This window comes from Mesoplodon mirus, assembly GCF_964341445.2.
Source record: "Mesoplodon mirus genome assembly, chromosome: 4".
NCBI lineage: Eukaryota > Metazoa > Chordata > Mammalia > Artiodactyla > Ziphiidae > Mesoplodon > Mesoplodon mirus.
In genome coordinates this window covers 63,102,867-63,120,379 of record NC_138979.1, presented here as the reverse complement: position 1 = coordinate 63,120,379, position 17,513 = coordinate 63,102,867, and the positions used below count along the sequence as shown (strand labels likewise).

Here is a 17,513-nt window from a genome sequence, read left to right as displayed (position 1 = left end):
ACAAAAACACTAATAAAAGATATATGCACCCCTGTGTTCAGTGCAGCATTATTTACAGTAGCCAAGATACAGAAGCAGCCTACGTGTACATCAATAAATGACTGGGTAAGATGAGGTCTGTGTGAGTTTATGTATACACACACACATATATACAACAGAATATATACACAAATGATGTATATATACACACTAAAATATGTGTAATCTAAAAAACAAAGCAAACGAACAAATGAAACAGACTCATAAATACAGAGAACAAATGTGGTTGCAGAGTGGGGGGCGATGGGCAAACTAAGTGAAAAGGATTAAGAGGCACAAACTTCCAGTTATAAATGAGTCACGGATCTAATGTCAGCATAGGGAATATAGTCAATAATATTTTAATAACTTTGGTGACAGATGGTAACTAGACTTACTGTGATCGTTTTGTAATGTATAAAACTATCAAATCACTATACTGTACACCTGAAACTAATACTGTAAGTTAATTATACATCAATAATAATAAGTCACTCAACATTAGATATCCTTAAGTTACAAACCTGGTGGACTCAGCAAATTCCACTGTGATTTTGGCCCCCATAGAGCATTAACTTGTCAGGTTTCTCCTACAGCCACACCCTTGCCTACTTACATCATGCTGTGGTGGGATTCTCTGCACACAGCCCTTCTGTTGGCTTTCACCTGTCCACAGTGGGCTAGGACTCAGCCTGAGCTCCTGGCTGATTGCGTCAGGCACCTGGACAGTGAGGTACTGGGCCAGGTTCTGCACGCAGCTGCAGCAGTGTTCCAGCGCCTGCTCCTTTGAGACTCCACTAAACTGCACCCGGAACATACGACTCTTGTTCTGTGTGACAAATCAAAAGATATCCTCAGTGACCCTCGTGTCCTATCCCTTTACTTTTATTTACTGTGAGGTCTTCCCTTTGTTTGAAGGGGAAGAGGTATGAATAGGGAGTAGTTACCCTAGATTGTTCATGTGGGTATAGAAAAGCCATTAGTTTTCTTCTCCCTTTTGGGAGCTCCTCCTCATACTAAATTCATTTCCCTCAAGGAACTGGCAGACATCAGCAAAAATGGAAAAGCCCATATCATAAAGACCAGGAAGGTCACTATACTGACTGCAGTAAAAGATCAATGTTTTGTCTTACTTTGGAACAAAGGTTTCATACCATCTAATTCCTCAGGTGGAAAATCAGTGAAGCTAATAGTCCTGGCTCAACAAAATTTTCCAAACCTGAGTATATAAAAGAGCTAACCAGGTAGATACCACATTAAACAAGCCAGTGAATTTGAAACACAAAACTGGGGATCAGGGGACAGGCAAATGCTGAGAGCTAATGTATCTCATATTAATAATCTGTAGTGCCCATTATCCTTAAAGAGGCCAGACTTAAGGTACAAATCACACAGACAAATCAATCACCTGTTGCCTTTAATTTGCTGTATGAGTTACATCCCCTGGCAAGTCCGCAAATACGGGAGAGATGCAATTAAAAATTTTAAAAGTGGCAACTACATCAAATTTAATTGTAAGTTTAAAAATAGAACTAAATTGTAACAATAACAATAAACCCATTATTTTTTTTTTTTCTTTTTTTTGCGGTATGCGGGCCTCTCACTGTTGTGGCCTCTCCCATTGCGGAGCACAGGCTCCGGATGCGCAGGCCCAGCGGCCATGGCTCACGGGCCCAGCTGCTCCGCGGCATATGGGATCCTCCCAGACCGGGGCACGAACCCGTATCCCCTGCATCGGCAGGCGGACTCTCAACCACTGCGCCACCAGGGAGGCCCACCCATTATTTTAATAGAAGTAGTTTCCTTTTTCTAGTCTGATATCCTGCCTAGTTTTAGAGAACTCAGCTTACACAAAAGCCACCCCAAATGGGTGGTATGTATTGTGTACCTTTGTTCAGTTTCTTCTGTGAAGAAATTCAGATGCTAACATAGTAACTGCATTTTTCATTTATTAAATACGCAAGTCACACTGCTAACTGGAAAATGTTTCTAACCACAGTTAACAAAATCCTGAAAGTTCCTGTAAGTGAAAATCCTTGATTTTCCTGTTCACAGTTTACCCTATTTAAATTTTTAGATAAAGCCATCAAGCAAAGCCACATCTTTAGGATATAGAAAACTTGGCATGGCTAAGTAGTGGTAATGTATAATGTCTAGAAGAATAGACACCACTGCCCCTTTACTGCCTCTGTTGGATTCTCTTCGTTTTTTAATACATTTAATTTTTTTCCCCTGAGTATAAAAGTAATCCATTATCACTGCCCCCTCCAACAATGAAAAAATATGAATATTTTTCTTATGTGTATTAGTCATTTGTATTTTTTCTTTCGTGTATTGCCTATTCATTTCCTCAGCCATTTTTCTCTTGGATGAATAATCCCCAAATTATCAAGAGTCTCTGAAGGGCCTCCCTGGTGGCACAGTGGTTGGGAGTCCGCCTGCGGATGCAGGGGCCACGGGTTCTTTGTCCCGGTCCGAGAGGATCCCGCATGCCACGGAGCGGCCGGGCCCGTGGGCCATGGCCACTGGGCCTGTGCGTCCAGAGCCTGTGCTCCGCAACGGGAGAGGCCGCAACAGTGAGAGGCCCGCGTACTGCAAAAAAAAAAAAAAGCATCTCTGAAAGCTAACTTTCCTTAAGGAGGGGGAAAGAATGGATAAGAGAACTCTAAATTCAGTTTTTGGTAGTTCTATGAATCTTCTGTGAAACTGAGCTTTCTTATTTACAATTAATTAGTTGTTTCCAGCTCACCCTAGTTTAGACTGTACCTGGGAACATCTATATGAAATACCTTTATATTAGCTATTTCCATGATGATTCTGTAATTATCTAACCTTTTGAGAAGTAATCACATAAAAAATTATGCCTCATAGCTAGGTGGAAGCTATATGTAGAAACACAATTATTAAGTATATAAGTAGGGCAGAAATCTCAGACCACTTGTCTAGAGGTATCTATATACATATATGTGTGAGTGTACATAAGAATGAGTTCAGACAGTTAAGGGTTTCTTTGAAATGTAGTTCCAAGAAATGACAGGGAAGGTTTTATGTCTGATAGCCTAACTGATGTTTTGCTCCATGTTTGCTTCTGTGAAATTCTCGGACAGAATTTGAGCTTATTATCAGAAACCAGAAATACCACTTCAATACATGTGGACCCAAGATAAAGCCAAGGTACATCAGGAAAAATCTGAAAATGAGTTATATCTTCATCCCACATCCTTAGTGTCATGAGGTACCACAATAGAAAACCTGCCACATGGTTAACAAAAAGGACTCCTAGGTTGAAAATCTTGATGAGACTTATTTTTATACCATAATTAAAAGTCAGAAAGAGTTCCTTGTTGTGAAATGAAAGTTTTTCAAGTATATACTAACAGCCATGAACTGTCCCAAATAAACAGTCTCCTTACACACACACACACACACACACACACACACAGGCCACACCACACGACTTGTGGGATCTCAGTTCCCCTACCCGGGCCCTTGTCAGGGAAAGCATGGAGTCCCAACCCCTGGACCACCAGGGAATTCCCCAAATTACTATATTTTAAGTTGTTCCCACCCTGCTTCAAAACACTTAATTTCAAGTTCTTACAACTAATAGAAAACTCCTTGAGGAAACAAGTTAAGGGTAAGTGCTTGTCTCTGTACATGTATCTTCACGTACACACAAGAAATCTGGGAAGCACTGGGCCAATTAAATGCTGACTCACAAGTGTGAATGGCATCTCCATGCAGAGATCTTAAGCCGCAGGCTCTATAGCTAATGTTACAGGGTATAGCACGCAGGAAGACGCAGGGCCCAGTTAGCACCATGTAGGAAGACAGCCAAGGAGACATGAAAATCCTCACAAACATAGGCATGTTTTCCTGCTGGTTTTAGATTCATCACCCAGATGTATAAGAAATTTCCCATCACCACTAGGAGCCCACCAGAGCAGTTTTCCCCACCACTAGAAGTGAATTCCTCTATGTAGAAATTGGGATTGGGGGTATATGGGAAAAGGACTTCACCAGAGAAGGGACAAACATTTTCTTTGATCCTTTGCTTTGAAACAAAGAGGTGATACCCAAGGCTGAAGCTAGACAAAACCATGAAAAAATTCTTCAGTGAGTTACTGGAGGTGAGGACAGTGGTTTAGGGTTACTCCTTTCAACCAAAGTCTCTTCAGATATGTTAGCCAATCAGCCAAGACCATTTTGATTACAATTACTGAAAAAAAGGAAGCCCAGCTTACAAGTAGGCAGCCCTTATACAATCTACTTATTTTGGCCAGAGAGAAAAGAAATATAATCTTTATTGCCCCCTGAATTTAAGTTTTAAATTTCTGTCAAAGGAATGAAAGTTTTATTTCAAAATACTTCTATTTGTCAATTTAAACAAGAATGTTTGTTATGTAATACTTGGTTAACTAAAAGTTATCCAAGGCAAGAAGCACTAAAGTTGTGTACCCTTTGCCAGGTAAGGCAAAAAGAAGAATCTGTTGGCTCAGTATTAATATATCAATAGGTCAAAGGATTTTTAAAAAATGAAACAAATCATGATCTTTTTTTTTTTTTTTTTTTTTTTTCTTTTTGCGGTATGCGGGCCTCTCACTGTTGTGGCCTCTCCCGTTGCGGAGCACAGGCTCCGGATGGGCAGGCCCAGCGGCCGTGGCTCACGGGCCCAGCCGCTCTGCGGCATATGGGATCCTCCCAGACCGGGGCACGAACCCGTATCCCCTGCATCGGCAGGCGGACTCTCAACCACTGCGCCACCAGGGAGGCCCCCATGATCTTGATAGGTGTTAAAATTTAATTTGTAATCCTGATTAAAGTATTAGTAAATAAACTATATCTGAAAGACTATCTCCCTAACATGGTAAAGAATATCCAATCAACAGCCAGAAATATTCTTAATGTCTAAACACTGGTTCCCATTCAAGTCAGTAAGATGTCAAGGATGGCTGTATAATTGTCTAATTACAGTGTCGGGAAGGTCTAGATAATTCAGTAAGGTGAGAAAAGTAGTAAGTACAAACTATGGGAAGTAAGTTACCATTGTTTGCAGATTATAAAATTACTTTCCTAGAAATTAAAAATTAAATTATCAGAGCTAATAAAAGTTTAGTAAGGAAGCTAAATTTAAAATAATTCAGAAAATATCTAGTAATAGCAGCTAGAAATATGTTTGGGATAAAGAATACCATTCACAATAACAAAAGGATCCTAAACTTAAATATTTAAAAATCTGTATATGAAGTATATGACATATACACAAATATCACATATACACATATAAAATTATATAACTACACAAAATACATGTTTTTTCTATATCTATACATGCATTTTATATGTAATCTCTATATATAAAGATTTTGAAGAGGAAAATTAGGCAAAAGCAGTAGACAGGTGATTCACAGAAGAAATACAGATGGCTAAGAAACAAAAAATATTCATTCCCATTAGCTACCAAAGAAATGCAAATTAAACGAAGATGCTCATTTTTGCTTATCAAATTGGAAACCTGTTTTTAAATTTAAATTATATCATCCTGTTGGAGAGGATGTGGATAAATGAGCATTTTTACATATCATTAGTGCTGCAGAAACAGGGACAACCTATCTGGAAGGCACATTTACAAAACAAACATTCATACTTCTAGTACTTCTATCTCAAGAACCCTGTAAATAAATCCTTATGAAAATCAAAACATTTTTACAGTAGTGAAAAATCAGGAATTACTTAACTGATTCATGGTGCATCCAAACAGTAAAAATACTAGGTAGTCGTGGAAAATCATGTTTTCAAAGACTTAAGAAATGACTTGGTATAATGTTCCAGATATAACGTTACATGAGGAAAGCAGGATACAAAGCACTCTGTGTACCACAATCCCAAATTTATAAATTATCTATATGGCAGACACTGTTCATTTGCCATGAGCCAATCCACACCAGAGGCTGGAAAAGCCAAACACTCATTTGCTAATCGTGGCAGATTGGGATGGCCACAGTACACTGTTCTGGTCCATGAGACAGAAGCAGACATCTGTCAGGGGTTGTGGGAGGTGGAGAGCCTTACAGAAAAGTTTATGCTTTCCTTATAAAAGGAACAGATGAAGCTGGTCTCCTATGAATGGAAATATAACAGAGCTGTAGTAGCCATTTTGAAAATGCGAGGGAGAGGCCAAGGGAATTGCAAAGGTGTTGACCTCAGCAGGGTGGAGTTGCTGAGCCAATTGCTAGCTACTGCCTGCTTCTGGATTTCATATATAGTCAAAAAAATAACCCCCTATTTTGGGGGGCCATTATATGTGGATTTTCTGTCACATGCATCTCAACACTACGCTAATGGATACAATATATATGTCTAGTAAAAACTTCAAAATGTTAATTATTTTTGAGTGATCAAATTATTTTTTATTTTTCTCTTTAAAGTTAATTTAAAATTTTAACATAATCAGGAAAAAATTAAGACTCACATATCAGACATATGGCATGGTGTAACTTTTTAAAAGACACCTACGTTCATTCAGCATGACACAGTCCTGGGCTGGAAGTCAGAAGACCAATGGGTGGCCCAGTTTTCTGATAGCTAGTTGGCTATTGGCTTATGTTGAATTCAGTTTCCTCACATGTAAAATGAAAACAGGGGCTCCTGAATGTTTTGAGTATGTGCTCCAGACCCCTTCGGCAGTCTGGTGAAGCCAGAGGACCCCTTCTCAGAACAATGCTTTTAATCACATAAAATATATAAGAGTACAAAAGAAACCAAGTATACTGAAATAATTAATTACAATATTAAAACACTAATTTGTAAACTAATAATATACATGCTTCCTTATTAATGTACTCAATAAAAAGATCTAGCAGCAGGACTAACAACCACCATAATACTGGGGTAGTGATTAAGCATAAATGACATTTAAGATATCTTAAACAACTGAAACGTGATATGAAGATATGTGATTTCTACTGGTGCAAATGTGGTCTGATGTCAACATTCATAATTGAAGGAAATGATATATTTCAGTTAAAGGTCAGTGAAGGGACTTCCCTGGTGGCGCAGTGGCTGGGAATCCGCCTGCCAATGCAGGGGACACAGGTTTGAGCCCTGGTCCGGGAAGATCCCACATGCTGCGGAGCAACTAAGCCCATGCACCACAACTACAGAGCCCGTGGCGTGCCATATCTACTGAAGCCGTGGGCCTAGAGCCTGTGCTCCGCAACAAGAGAAGCCATGCGATGAGAAGTCCGCATGCCACAACCAAGAGTGGCCCCCACTCGCTGCAGCTAGAGAAAGCCCACGTGCAGCAGTGAAGACCCAATGCAGACAAATAAATAAATTAATAATTTTTTTAAAAAGTCAGTGAAAATCCATGCAGTTCATGGACCTTCTGAATTCTCTGAGGATCCTTTGGAGGGACTGATAAAGACCCTCCTACTAGATGCTCTTGAAGACCTCTTTCAACTCTCAGTCTATGAGCCCATTAAAAATTATGATCTTTTACCTAAATTTCAATATTATCTAGTCAGTGAATGTTACCAGATTGGTTTTTATAGTTATTTCTGAAAGAAAATAATCCAGGTGATTAGTCTTCATGTTGCTTTGATGAGGATCATTCTTTACGTTTAATACAGCTAGGAAGCAAATAAAAGGGAATTTTATTATTTAGTATTAAAGAGAAAAAATGAAAAGATATATTCAGCGAAGTATTTGAAAATGCACACCTTTTAAACATCTAAATAGCAAGACAAATAATGATGTAACTCCATCTCCTCCCATTTTGTGCTGGGGGATGGAAAACGGCTGCACAGCTCTGTCAGACAGGTACTGACAGATCAATCAAAGTCCTGGCTCTTCAGCAACATCCTCTTACTAACAATGCTTCTGCCTCAACACTCCTTGTTTCATGTTTTGCTCATAATGCAAACTTTTCTTAAACGTGTTCTTCCCAGTACCATTTCACCTGCAAAGAGAAGCTCCTGCACCCACTCCCATACACACTTAGCAGATAAGAAGGGTATGATCAGTTGCTTAAAAACAGTTGGCCACAAAGCATCTTGCCTTTATCGCTGTTCCAAACAACAGACAATCCATGCGTCTTACAATCTTCAACCAGTTCTTGCTACCAATGAGTGAAAACCCTTCCTGAAACAAAATAATTAAACAAAATTAGCAACAGAAGCAAAAAGGGACATGAAGAATAGCTGTGGTGCAGCTGCTTCCTATTAGAGAGTTGTCTATTTATTTATTCTGTAACTTAAGCACAACAGAAATAACTCAATATTACCAATTACCAAAGATGACCCTTCCAGTGAGTCCCAGTGTCCTTAGTGTTCTTCCTACAACACAATCAACATTAATAGTCTCAGCTTTTATTCCTTTTCTTAACCTTTTCATATTGAAAATCAATAAACTATTAAAGATAGTAAATGCCCATAGTCATATTTGCTATAAGATACATTTCTATGCCTCTAGAATTTGCCAAAATGTGAGTTTATAATCTCTGGAAGCCAAGAGTTTCCATTATACTCATTTATTAAGTTATCTGCCATATCCCCAACTATATAGTGAGATTTCTCTTCATGAGAATCTTATTTTCAGATTCCTATGAATGGAAAACTTGAAGCAATTTGGTTTTGGATGCTGAATGCTTAGTTCTTCATTTCAATCTGAAAAAACAAAAAAGGCTAAGAGGGCAGTAGAGGGCACACAAGTCTCAAAAGAGGGACAACTGCGGGATCCTAAAAGTGTAAAGATAAACTTTTTCTGTAGTTTACTGATAAAGTAAATGGACTGGACTGTCTAATGATTATGGCTACTTATAAGCTCAGTTACGTTGTCAGTAGATTCCCTCAGTTACGCAGCCCATTAAGTTAAATGTGTTTACAATTCAGTAGAACTCATCCAGGGAACTGATAAACAGACAGTATGCAAACCATGCAACTGCATCTGCCTTGTACTGTTAGTCCACCACAGCCAGGGGAGGCTGCTGGAGGGATGTGAGAAGCCTACAGCTCTTTAAAAGAGAAAAAGTTTTTTGAACTCTCACAAAATCTCTTCCTAGATCTGAATATGGCAAAAGCTACAACTTCCAAAGAAATTTGTAGTCCAGGAAAACTGGGTTCTTTCACATTTTTCAGTAACAAAAGGAAAAAAAGAGTCCATTCTAAAATGTTGATTTGGGCTTCCCTGGTGGCGCAGTGGTTGGGAGTCCGCCTGCCGATGCAGGGGACACGGGTTCGAGCCCTGGTCTGGGAGGATCCCACACGCCGCGGAGCGGTTGGGCCCGTGGGCCATGGTCGCTGAGTCTGCGCGTCCGGAGCCTGTGCTCCGCAACGGGAGAGGCCACAGCAGTGAGAGGCCCACGTACCGCAAAAAAAAAAATAAATAAATAAAATTAAAATAAATAAATAAATAAATAAAATGTTGATTCTAAGAGTTTTATCATCAATAGGAGGTTTAATGAAAAAATAAATTAGGCAAACCATTTGTGATTTCTTCTTAAAATTCTCAGAACTAGCAAAAAGAAACATGTTCCTTATTACATCCCCAACATGTAGATTCTGTGGTTTAAAATGGCAGTATGTGGGGAAACTAGTGCACATACACACATAGCTAGTAGGAGTGCAGGCTGGTACAACTCTTATGGAGGACAATATGGTAATATCAAAATTATGAATGCCTTTACTCTTTAACCCAGCAACCTCAATACGGGAGATTCACTTCACAGATCAACCTGCGCACATATGAAATGATGCATGGACAAGGTTAAGCATTTCTGTATTTTTAATGGTAAAAGATTGGAAACAAGTATACATCAACAGTGGACTGGTTAAATAAAGTATGATACTCTATGCAATGGAATACTATACAACTATACTATACAACAATACTATAACAGCTCTGTATCAGTGATGTCCAGTAGAAATTACAGTTTGAGTCACATGTGTAATTTTAATAGTAGCCACATTTTAAAAGCAAAAAGAAATTGGTAACATTTTAATACTTAATATATCAAAAACATTATTATTTCAACATGCAAACATTGTAAAACATTAAGAAAGTTTTTTTTGTACTAAGTCTTTGAAATCCAGTATACGATTCACACTTATACCACATTTCAATTTAGATGCTGTATTTTAAATGGTTAAAGTGAAATGCAATCCTACCAAAAAAACAGAGTTGAGTTTAATGGGAAAATATTTTACAGTGCTTCCATTTATAAACCTAAATGTAAATTAAATAAAATTTAAAATTCTGTTCTTGGCTCCCAGACTTCAGACTATACTACAAAGCTACAGTAATCAAGACAGTATGGTACTGGCACAAAAACAGAAATACAGATCAATGGAACAGGATAGAAAGCCCAGAGATAAACCCATGCACCTATGGTCACCTTATTCTTTATTTTTATTTTTTTTGGCTGTACTCGGGCCTCTCACTGCTGTGGCCTCTCCCGCTGCGGAGCACAGGCTCCGGACGTGCAGGCTCGGCGGCCATGGCTCATGGGCCCAGCCGCTCCACGGCATGTGGGATCTTCCCGGACCAGGGCACGAACCCATGTCCCCTGCAAAGGCAGGCGAACTCTCAACCACTGTGCCACCAGGGAAGCCCATGGTCACCTTATTTTTGACAAAGGAGGCAAGAATATACAATGGAGAAAAGACAGCCTCTTCAATAAGTGGTGCTGGGAAAACTGGACAGCTACATGTAAAAGAATGAAATTAGAACACTCCCTAACACCATACACAAAAATAAACTCAAAATGGATTAAAGACCTAAATGTACAGCCAGACACTATCAAACTCTTAGAGGAAAACGTAGGAAGAACACTCTTTGACATAAATCACAGCAAGATCCTTTTTGACCCACCTCCTAGAGAAATGGAAATAAAAACAAGAATAAACAAATGGGACCTAACGAAACTTAAAAGCTTTTGCACAGTAAAGGAAACCATGAACAAGATGAAAAGACAACCCTCAGAATGGGAGAAAATATTTGCAAATGAAGCAACTGACAAAGGATTAATCTCCAAAATTTACAAGCAGCTCATGCAGCTCAATATCAAAACAACAAACAACCCAATCCAAAAATGGGCAGAAGACCTAAATAGACATTTCTCCAAAGAAGATATACAGATTGCCAACAAACACATGAAAGGATGCTCAACATCACTAATCATTAGAGAAATGCAAATCAAAACTACAATGAGGTATCACCTCACACCAGTCAGAATGGCCATCATCAAAAAATCTACAAACAATAAATGCTGGAGAGGGTGTGGAGAAAAGGGAACCCTCTTGCTCTGCTGGTGGGAATGTGAATTGATACAGCCACTATGGAGAACAGTATGGAGGTTCCTTAAAACAGTAAAAATAGAACTACCATACGACCCAGCAATCCCACTACTGGACATATACCCTGAGAAAACCATAATTCAAAAAGAGTCATGTACCAAAATGTTCACTGCAGCTCTATTTACAGTAGCCAGGACATGGAATCAACCTAAGTGTCCACTGACAGATGAATGGATAAAGAAGATGTGGCACATATATACAATGGAATATTACTCAGCCATAAAAAGAAACAAAACTGAGTTATTTGTAGTGTGGTGGATGGACCTAGAGTCTGTCATACAGAGTGAAGTAAATCAGAAAGAGAAAAACAAATACCGTATGCTAACACATATATATGGAATCTAAAAAAAAAAACAAACCTAGGGGCAGGACAGGAACAAAGACGCAGACGTTGAGAATGGACTTGAGGACACGGGGAGGGGGAAGGGTAAGCTGGGACAAAGTGAGAGAGTGGCATGGACATATATACACTACCAAATGTAAAACTGATAGCTAGTGGGAAGCAGCCACATAGCACAGGGAGATCAGCTTGGTGCTCTGTGACCACCTAGAGGGGTGGGATAGGGAGGGTGGGAGGGAGACGCAAGAGGGAGGGGATATGGGGACATATGTATATGTATAGCTGATTCACTTTGTTATAAAGCAGAAACTAACACACCATTGTAAAGCAATTATACTCCAATAAAGATGTTTAAAAAAATTTTTTTAAATTCTGTTTTTCAGTTGCACCAACCATATTTCAAGTGCTCAGTAGCCACATATGGCCTGTAGCTCCCTTCCCTGACAGTGCAAGTCTATACGTATTGATCTGTAAGATATACTAAAGCAAGCTGCAGAACAATGTCCATGATGTGGTACCTTTGTATAAGAAAGGGAGAGAACATACAATGTATATTCTTATTATTTGCTTGTATTTTACGTTTTAAAAACTGGAAGGATTAGTACACAAGAGACTAATAAAAACAGTTATCTGTAGGGAGTGGGAGTGAACAGTGCAGATGGGGCAGGGGTTGAAGTAAAATTTTTTACATCTTTTTATATTGTTTTGATTTTTGAACCACATTAAACCCCATATGCATGCATGTGGGAATATTTAGGCAAACAAGGATTCCCATTCCAATATGGCATAAACTCAAGGAAGAGGTGAAAGCAGGACCTAAATAAATGGTAAGTCTATGGGAACTTTGTACTATCTTTACAACTTTTCTGTAAATCCAAAGCTATTCTAGAATAAAAAGTTTATTAGAAAAGAAATGAGTTCTTGGCCCTGGCCTGGCCTGGCCTCACCTCTTCCTACCTCTAGTCCACTTTGTGTCTTATGAGACATCTCCACTTGGCTAGTTCACAGATCCCTCCATGTAAACTCGCCCAGATTGGGACAGTTCTTCTCCACACACGTTGCCATTCCCACACATTGCCACCCCCGTGAACAGCATCATTCACCAGTCACCCCAAGTAATCAACCCGGTATCCTGGTGGACTCCTTTCCTCACTTCTCCCTCAATACCAATCAAACCCCAGGTCTTAGAGATCCAATCCCCAGCTTTTTCCATCTCACCATCCTCTCCACTTACACTGTCACTGCTGCATCTGGCTGCTCCTCACACCTTGATTTTGTTGTATAGCTTGTTCCTAAATTGGCCTTCCTTTTTCACTGATCTTTGAAAACCCTGCTTTATCTCAACCATTCCCCACAAGGCAAAGCTGGTTGACCTCTCAGAATTCTATGCCCTCTCAGGATCTTATTGTACTTATCATGCTGTATTGTAACTATTGTACCTAGGGGCAGTTACATTTCTTTGTCCCTGATAAGAATAAGAAATCCTAGGCAGGGCAAGGCAGGTTCTAGAATGTGTCTTCAGTTGCTGAATCCTCAGCAACTGTCACAGTATTCAGCAAAGGCTACTAGGTCAGCTCCAGCAGCCCCTCAGTTCAGGACTCTGCAGTGGCTATGCCAGGAATGGGCCTTCCTCCCTGGCAACGCCTCTGAGGTGAGCCACTTTATGGCTCCTCCTCTTCAATTTGTCCAAACCATCTTTCTTTAGAACTTCATACATCTCTTCCCTCTGCCTTCCCCCTCTGACTTTTTACCTAATTCACCTCTAAACACTGTTCATTTCACCCTAATCTCAACTGGGACACACTATTACACTTTCCCATAGCCCTGTACTTTTTTCTTTCATAGCATTTATCACAGTTTGTGTGTGTGTGTGTAGTGATTATTTACTTCATGTTTATTTTTTCACTAGACTATAAGCCCATATAACAGGCAGGGGCTATGTTTGTTTTGCTTACCATTAAACATACAACACCTATTATAGTCTTTGACACCTGAACATGTTTCAGTAAGTTTTGAGTGAATTAAACTTTATGAAAATTAACAGAATACTTCATGCCAATATCATTTCTTGGGAACAATGAGGTCCACAAATGTATTACCTGCCCAATGATGCAGAACACCTTACTTTTTTTTTTTTTTTTTTTTTGGCTGCACCATGTGGCTTGAGGGATCTTAGCTCCCTGACCAGGGATCAAACCCACGCCCTCAGCAGTGAAAGCACAGAGTCCTAACCACTGGACCACCAGGGTATCTCCTACTTATACTCATCTTATTCAAGATTCAGAAAGAACTTTTTCGTCCTAATATTTGGGGATTTAGTAAAGAATTCTGTGTACCTAACCACTTGTCATTCATATATTCCTACATTTTAATAATTGAGCTCCTTATCTTTGAAAATCCACCTCTTAGAATCTCCTTTAAGGCTTGTCCTTCTGGTGAATTCAGTTTAACTCAACTGATGGCTCTTCTGTGCTGCCTTTTCTAACTTTCTCAGACAGTTAAGTGACCTGCTCTGTGCTCCCACAGCACACTGTACCTGCTACTGAAACACTCACCAACACTAAGCTCCTACTAATGGCCGGGCACTGCGCTAGGGGTTAAAAAAGACACGGAATCTGCCCAAGGGGAAGGGAGAATGAATCACACTCACCGAAGGAGCTTCTCTCCCTAGTGCCTGGGATACTGTTCCCCAACCTGGCCAAAAATCACTGCCTAAGAAGCCACTGTTAACTGATGAGTCTGTCACATGCCCTGGAGGTACTGGGGTGGAAAAATGGTTTGGAATTGATAGTGTAGGGTAGGAAGAAGGAGCGAGTGGAGTACTCTAGGAAATACCAAATTTACTATCAGACAAAAAGAATAGAAGCCAATACCAAGAAATCATGTCTAGGATAGAGGAGTATGGAAGCTTAGAGGACTGAGACTTTCTAGTAGGGAATGGTCAACAGTGTCAGGTGATGCCCAGGATGGAGTAAAAAATAAAGGCTAAAAGCCTGCGCTGAATTCAGCAGTCAGGAGGTCCTGTGCACTGTAATATCTATGTACACGTCTGTCTTTCTATTCCTCCTTTTCTAGTTCCCACTTTATTGCAAACTCCATGAGAGCAAGAACTGTGTTTCACTCATCTTTGTATCTTGCATGTCTGTTGAATAAAAAAAGAATGCCAATCTCTCACACCCTCATTTCCTCCAGTCATACTTGGACCCATCCCCTCATGCTGTCCAGCTCTGCACAGTCTCCCTGAGGTGCAGTGGCCAGAATGCCACATGACTCCAAGGTGGGGCGCCACACCGCACTTTTATGTAAAGAGAGCCTCAGGCTTTGATTTTCAAGTATTATAAATTATGAACTTCATTTCCAGATTTTAGTTATCTATGTTCTCCTTGCCCTCTGTTGTTATAAGTAAGAGTTACTATAAAGATAAACCAAAAGGAAGCCATCAAAATAAGAGAGAAAAGGACCTAAATAAACGATTGCAGAGCTTAGATGTAGACAATCGACAATCTAATGTCCAAGGCTGGTGGAAAAAACTACCTGTGTTCTCACCCTAACCAAGCCTGTTTCCCTTGTTGTTGATTCTATCATTGAGCCAGTTTCTTTAGTGCTTTAGATACCTCTCAGGTCTGACTTCACCTACTAGTTTGAGCAAGCAAGCCAAGAGGGTATCGTAGTGGTCATTGACATTTAGCTAGATAAATTAGCTTTAAAACCATGCTAGATATGATCATAATTGCCTTGAAGAAAACACAGCATTTTACTTTTATGGAAATAACAATGAAAAAATGCTTACATCTGCTACAAATACCCTGATTGAGAGGAAAACAGCATAGGAGAATATGGTTACAAAAATAACTTGATGACTAACCATTTGACAATCCACAATCCAAGTCCCCAAGCCCAGGGTACCAAAAAGGCTTCTCCATGAATGTGAGGCATTTAGGTGCCAGGTGATTTATTTGAAAAGTAGATCCTGGTTTAACCTTCAGGGTTGTGTTTCTAACTCACTTTCCCTGGAGCTCAGGGTTTGTGAGGTTCAAATTACAATGAAAACAGGAAAGAAAACATCCCTGATAAAGGTGCTCCTGCAGAATATGAAGGTAACAACGTGCAGAAAAAAGAAAGTGAGCAAAGCATTGGATTTCTTAAACTTAAAATGTCAACAATCATAACTAATTGTTGTTTATTAAGCAAATAAAGAACAAAAAGGTAGATAACAAAAAATAATTCATAGTTGGTTTGAGGGTTAGATTTTGACCTTAGATTTGAATATGGATATTTCTGCTATACTCAGAAACACACAATATTGTGCTTGGAGAAGAAATAACTGTCTTACTTGGAAGGAACCTCATCACACTTAGCAAGAAGATAAACAACATCCTGTCTCAGCTCAAACTAACATGTCCATTCAATAACTTGCTTCATTTTAGAGTTATATTTTTCCTGATTTGTAAGAGCTATATAAATAATTTGGCTTCATGCTGAAATACAGGCTGTTTAGAAGGCATAAGATAAATAAAAATTAATAAATAATGTCAACAAAACAAAGATTACTATGTTTTAGAATGTTTAACATCTAGAAATCACAATATGCTGTGAAAAGTCACAATTTGTTCCAAAAATATTTATTGAGGATCTAATATATACCAGGTTATGTGCCAGATTCTATGACTCAAAGTCAAATAACACACGGCCCCCACGCTCAGGGACTGATAGTCTGGGGGAATCAAACAAATAACCATTTAGCAGTAACAATCAATGTGGCAAGTTCCATGTTTCTGCAGAAGCACAAAAAAGAGGCATTAGATTACAAGGCCCAGAGGAAATGACCCCTGAACTGATTTTTAAGAAACTTTTATTTTGAAATTATTTATTTATTTTTAACTCTGCAATGTAGATTTTCAAACATACATGACGGTAGAGAAAACAGTAAAACAGTATGATAAACTACCATGCATCCATCTTCCAGTCACAATTTTCATAATATAGCCAATCTTATTTCACAATTCTTTAATATCATCAAATATCTTTGCCTGTTCACATTTCTGATTTTATTTTATGTTGCTTCGTTTTTTTTTTTTTTTTTTTTTTTTTTTTTTTTTTTTTTTTTTTTTTTTTTTTTTGCGGTATGCGGGCCTCTCACTGTTGTGGCCTCCCCCGTTGCGGAGCACAGGCTCCGGATGCGCAGGCCCAGCGGCCATGGCTCACGGGCCCAGCCGCTCCGCGGCATATGGGATCCTCCCAGACCGGGGCACGAACCCGTATCCCCTGCATCGGCAGGCGGACTCTCAACCACTGCGCCACCAGGGAGGCCCGCTTCGTTTTTTTGAATAGGGAGCCAAATAAGATCCACATATTACAACAAGTAATATGTCTCGTAAGTCTCTTTTAAACTACTGGTTCTTCCTTTCATCTCTTTCCCCCATCCTCCTTTTTTTTTTCGGTTGAAGAAACTGGGTCATTAGTTCTCTAGATGAAGGACTGGCAGGTTTTTTGTTTTGTTTTGTTTTTTACTGTAAAGGGCCAGTGAGTAAATATTTTAGGCTTTGCAGACTCTATAGTCTCTGTTACAACTACTCAACTCTGCCCCTGTAGCACAAGAGCAGCCATAAGCAAATGAGCATGACTGTGTTCCAACAAAACTTTATTTGTGGACACTGGAATTTGAATTTCATATAATTTTCACATCTTGCACAATATTATTCTTTTTAGTTTTTTTCCAACCATTTAAAAATGTAAAAACTATTCTTAGCTCACAGGCTACAAAAAAACAGGCAATGGGTCAGATCTGTTCCATGGGCCAT

At 39.3% G+C, this 17,513-nt stretch overlaps 1 protein-coding gene across 1 annotated transcript in view; it reads right to left on the bottom strand.

Annotated features, from left to right (window-relative positions):
- REC114 (REC114 meiotic recombination protein) overlaps nucleotides 1-17,513 on the bottom strand; it is a gene marked incomplete at its 5' end in the record, with an annotated part of 112,716 nt that overhangs the window by 14,501 nt on the left and 80,702 nt on the right. Inside the window, 2 exons of the mRNA XM_082619136.1 lie at nucleotides 635-847; nucleotides 8,077-8,160. Of these exons, the coding sequence (XP_082475262.1) occupies nucleotides 635-847; nucleotides 8,077-8,160 (297 nt within the window). The remainder of the gene's footprint in view (nucleotides 1-634; nucleotides 848-8,076; nucleotides 8,161-17,513) is intronic.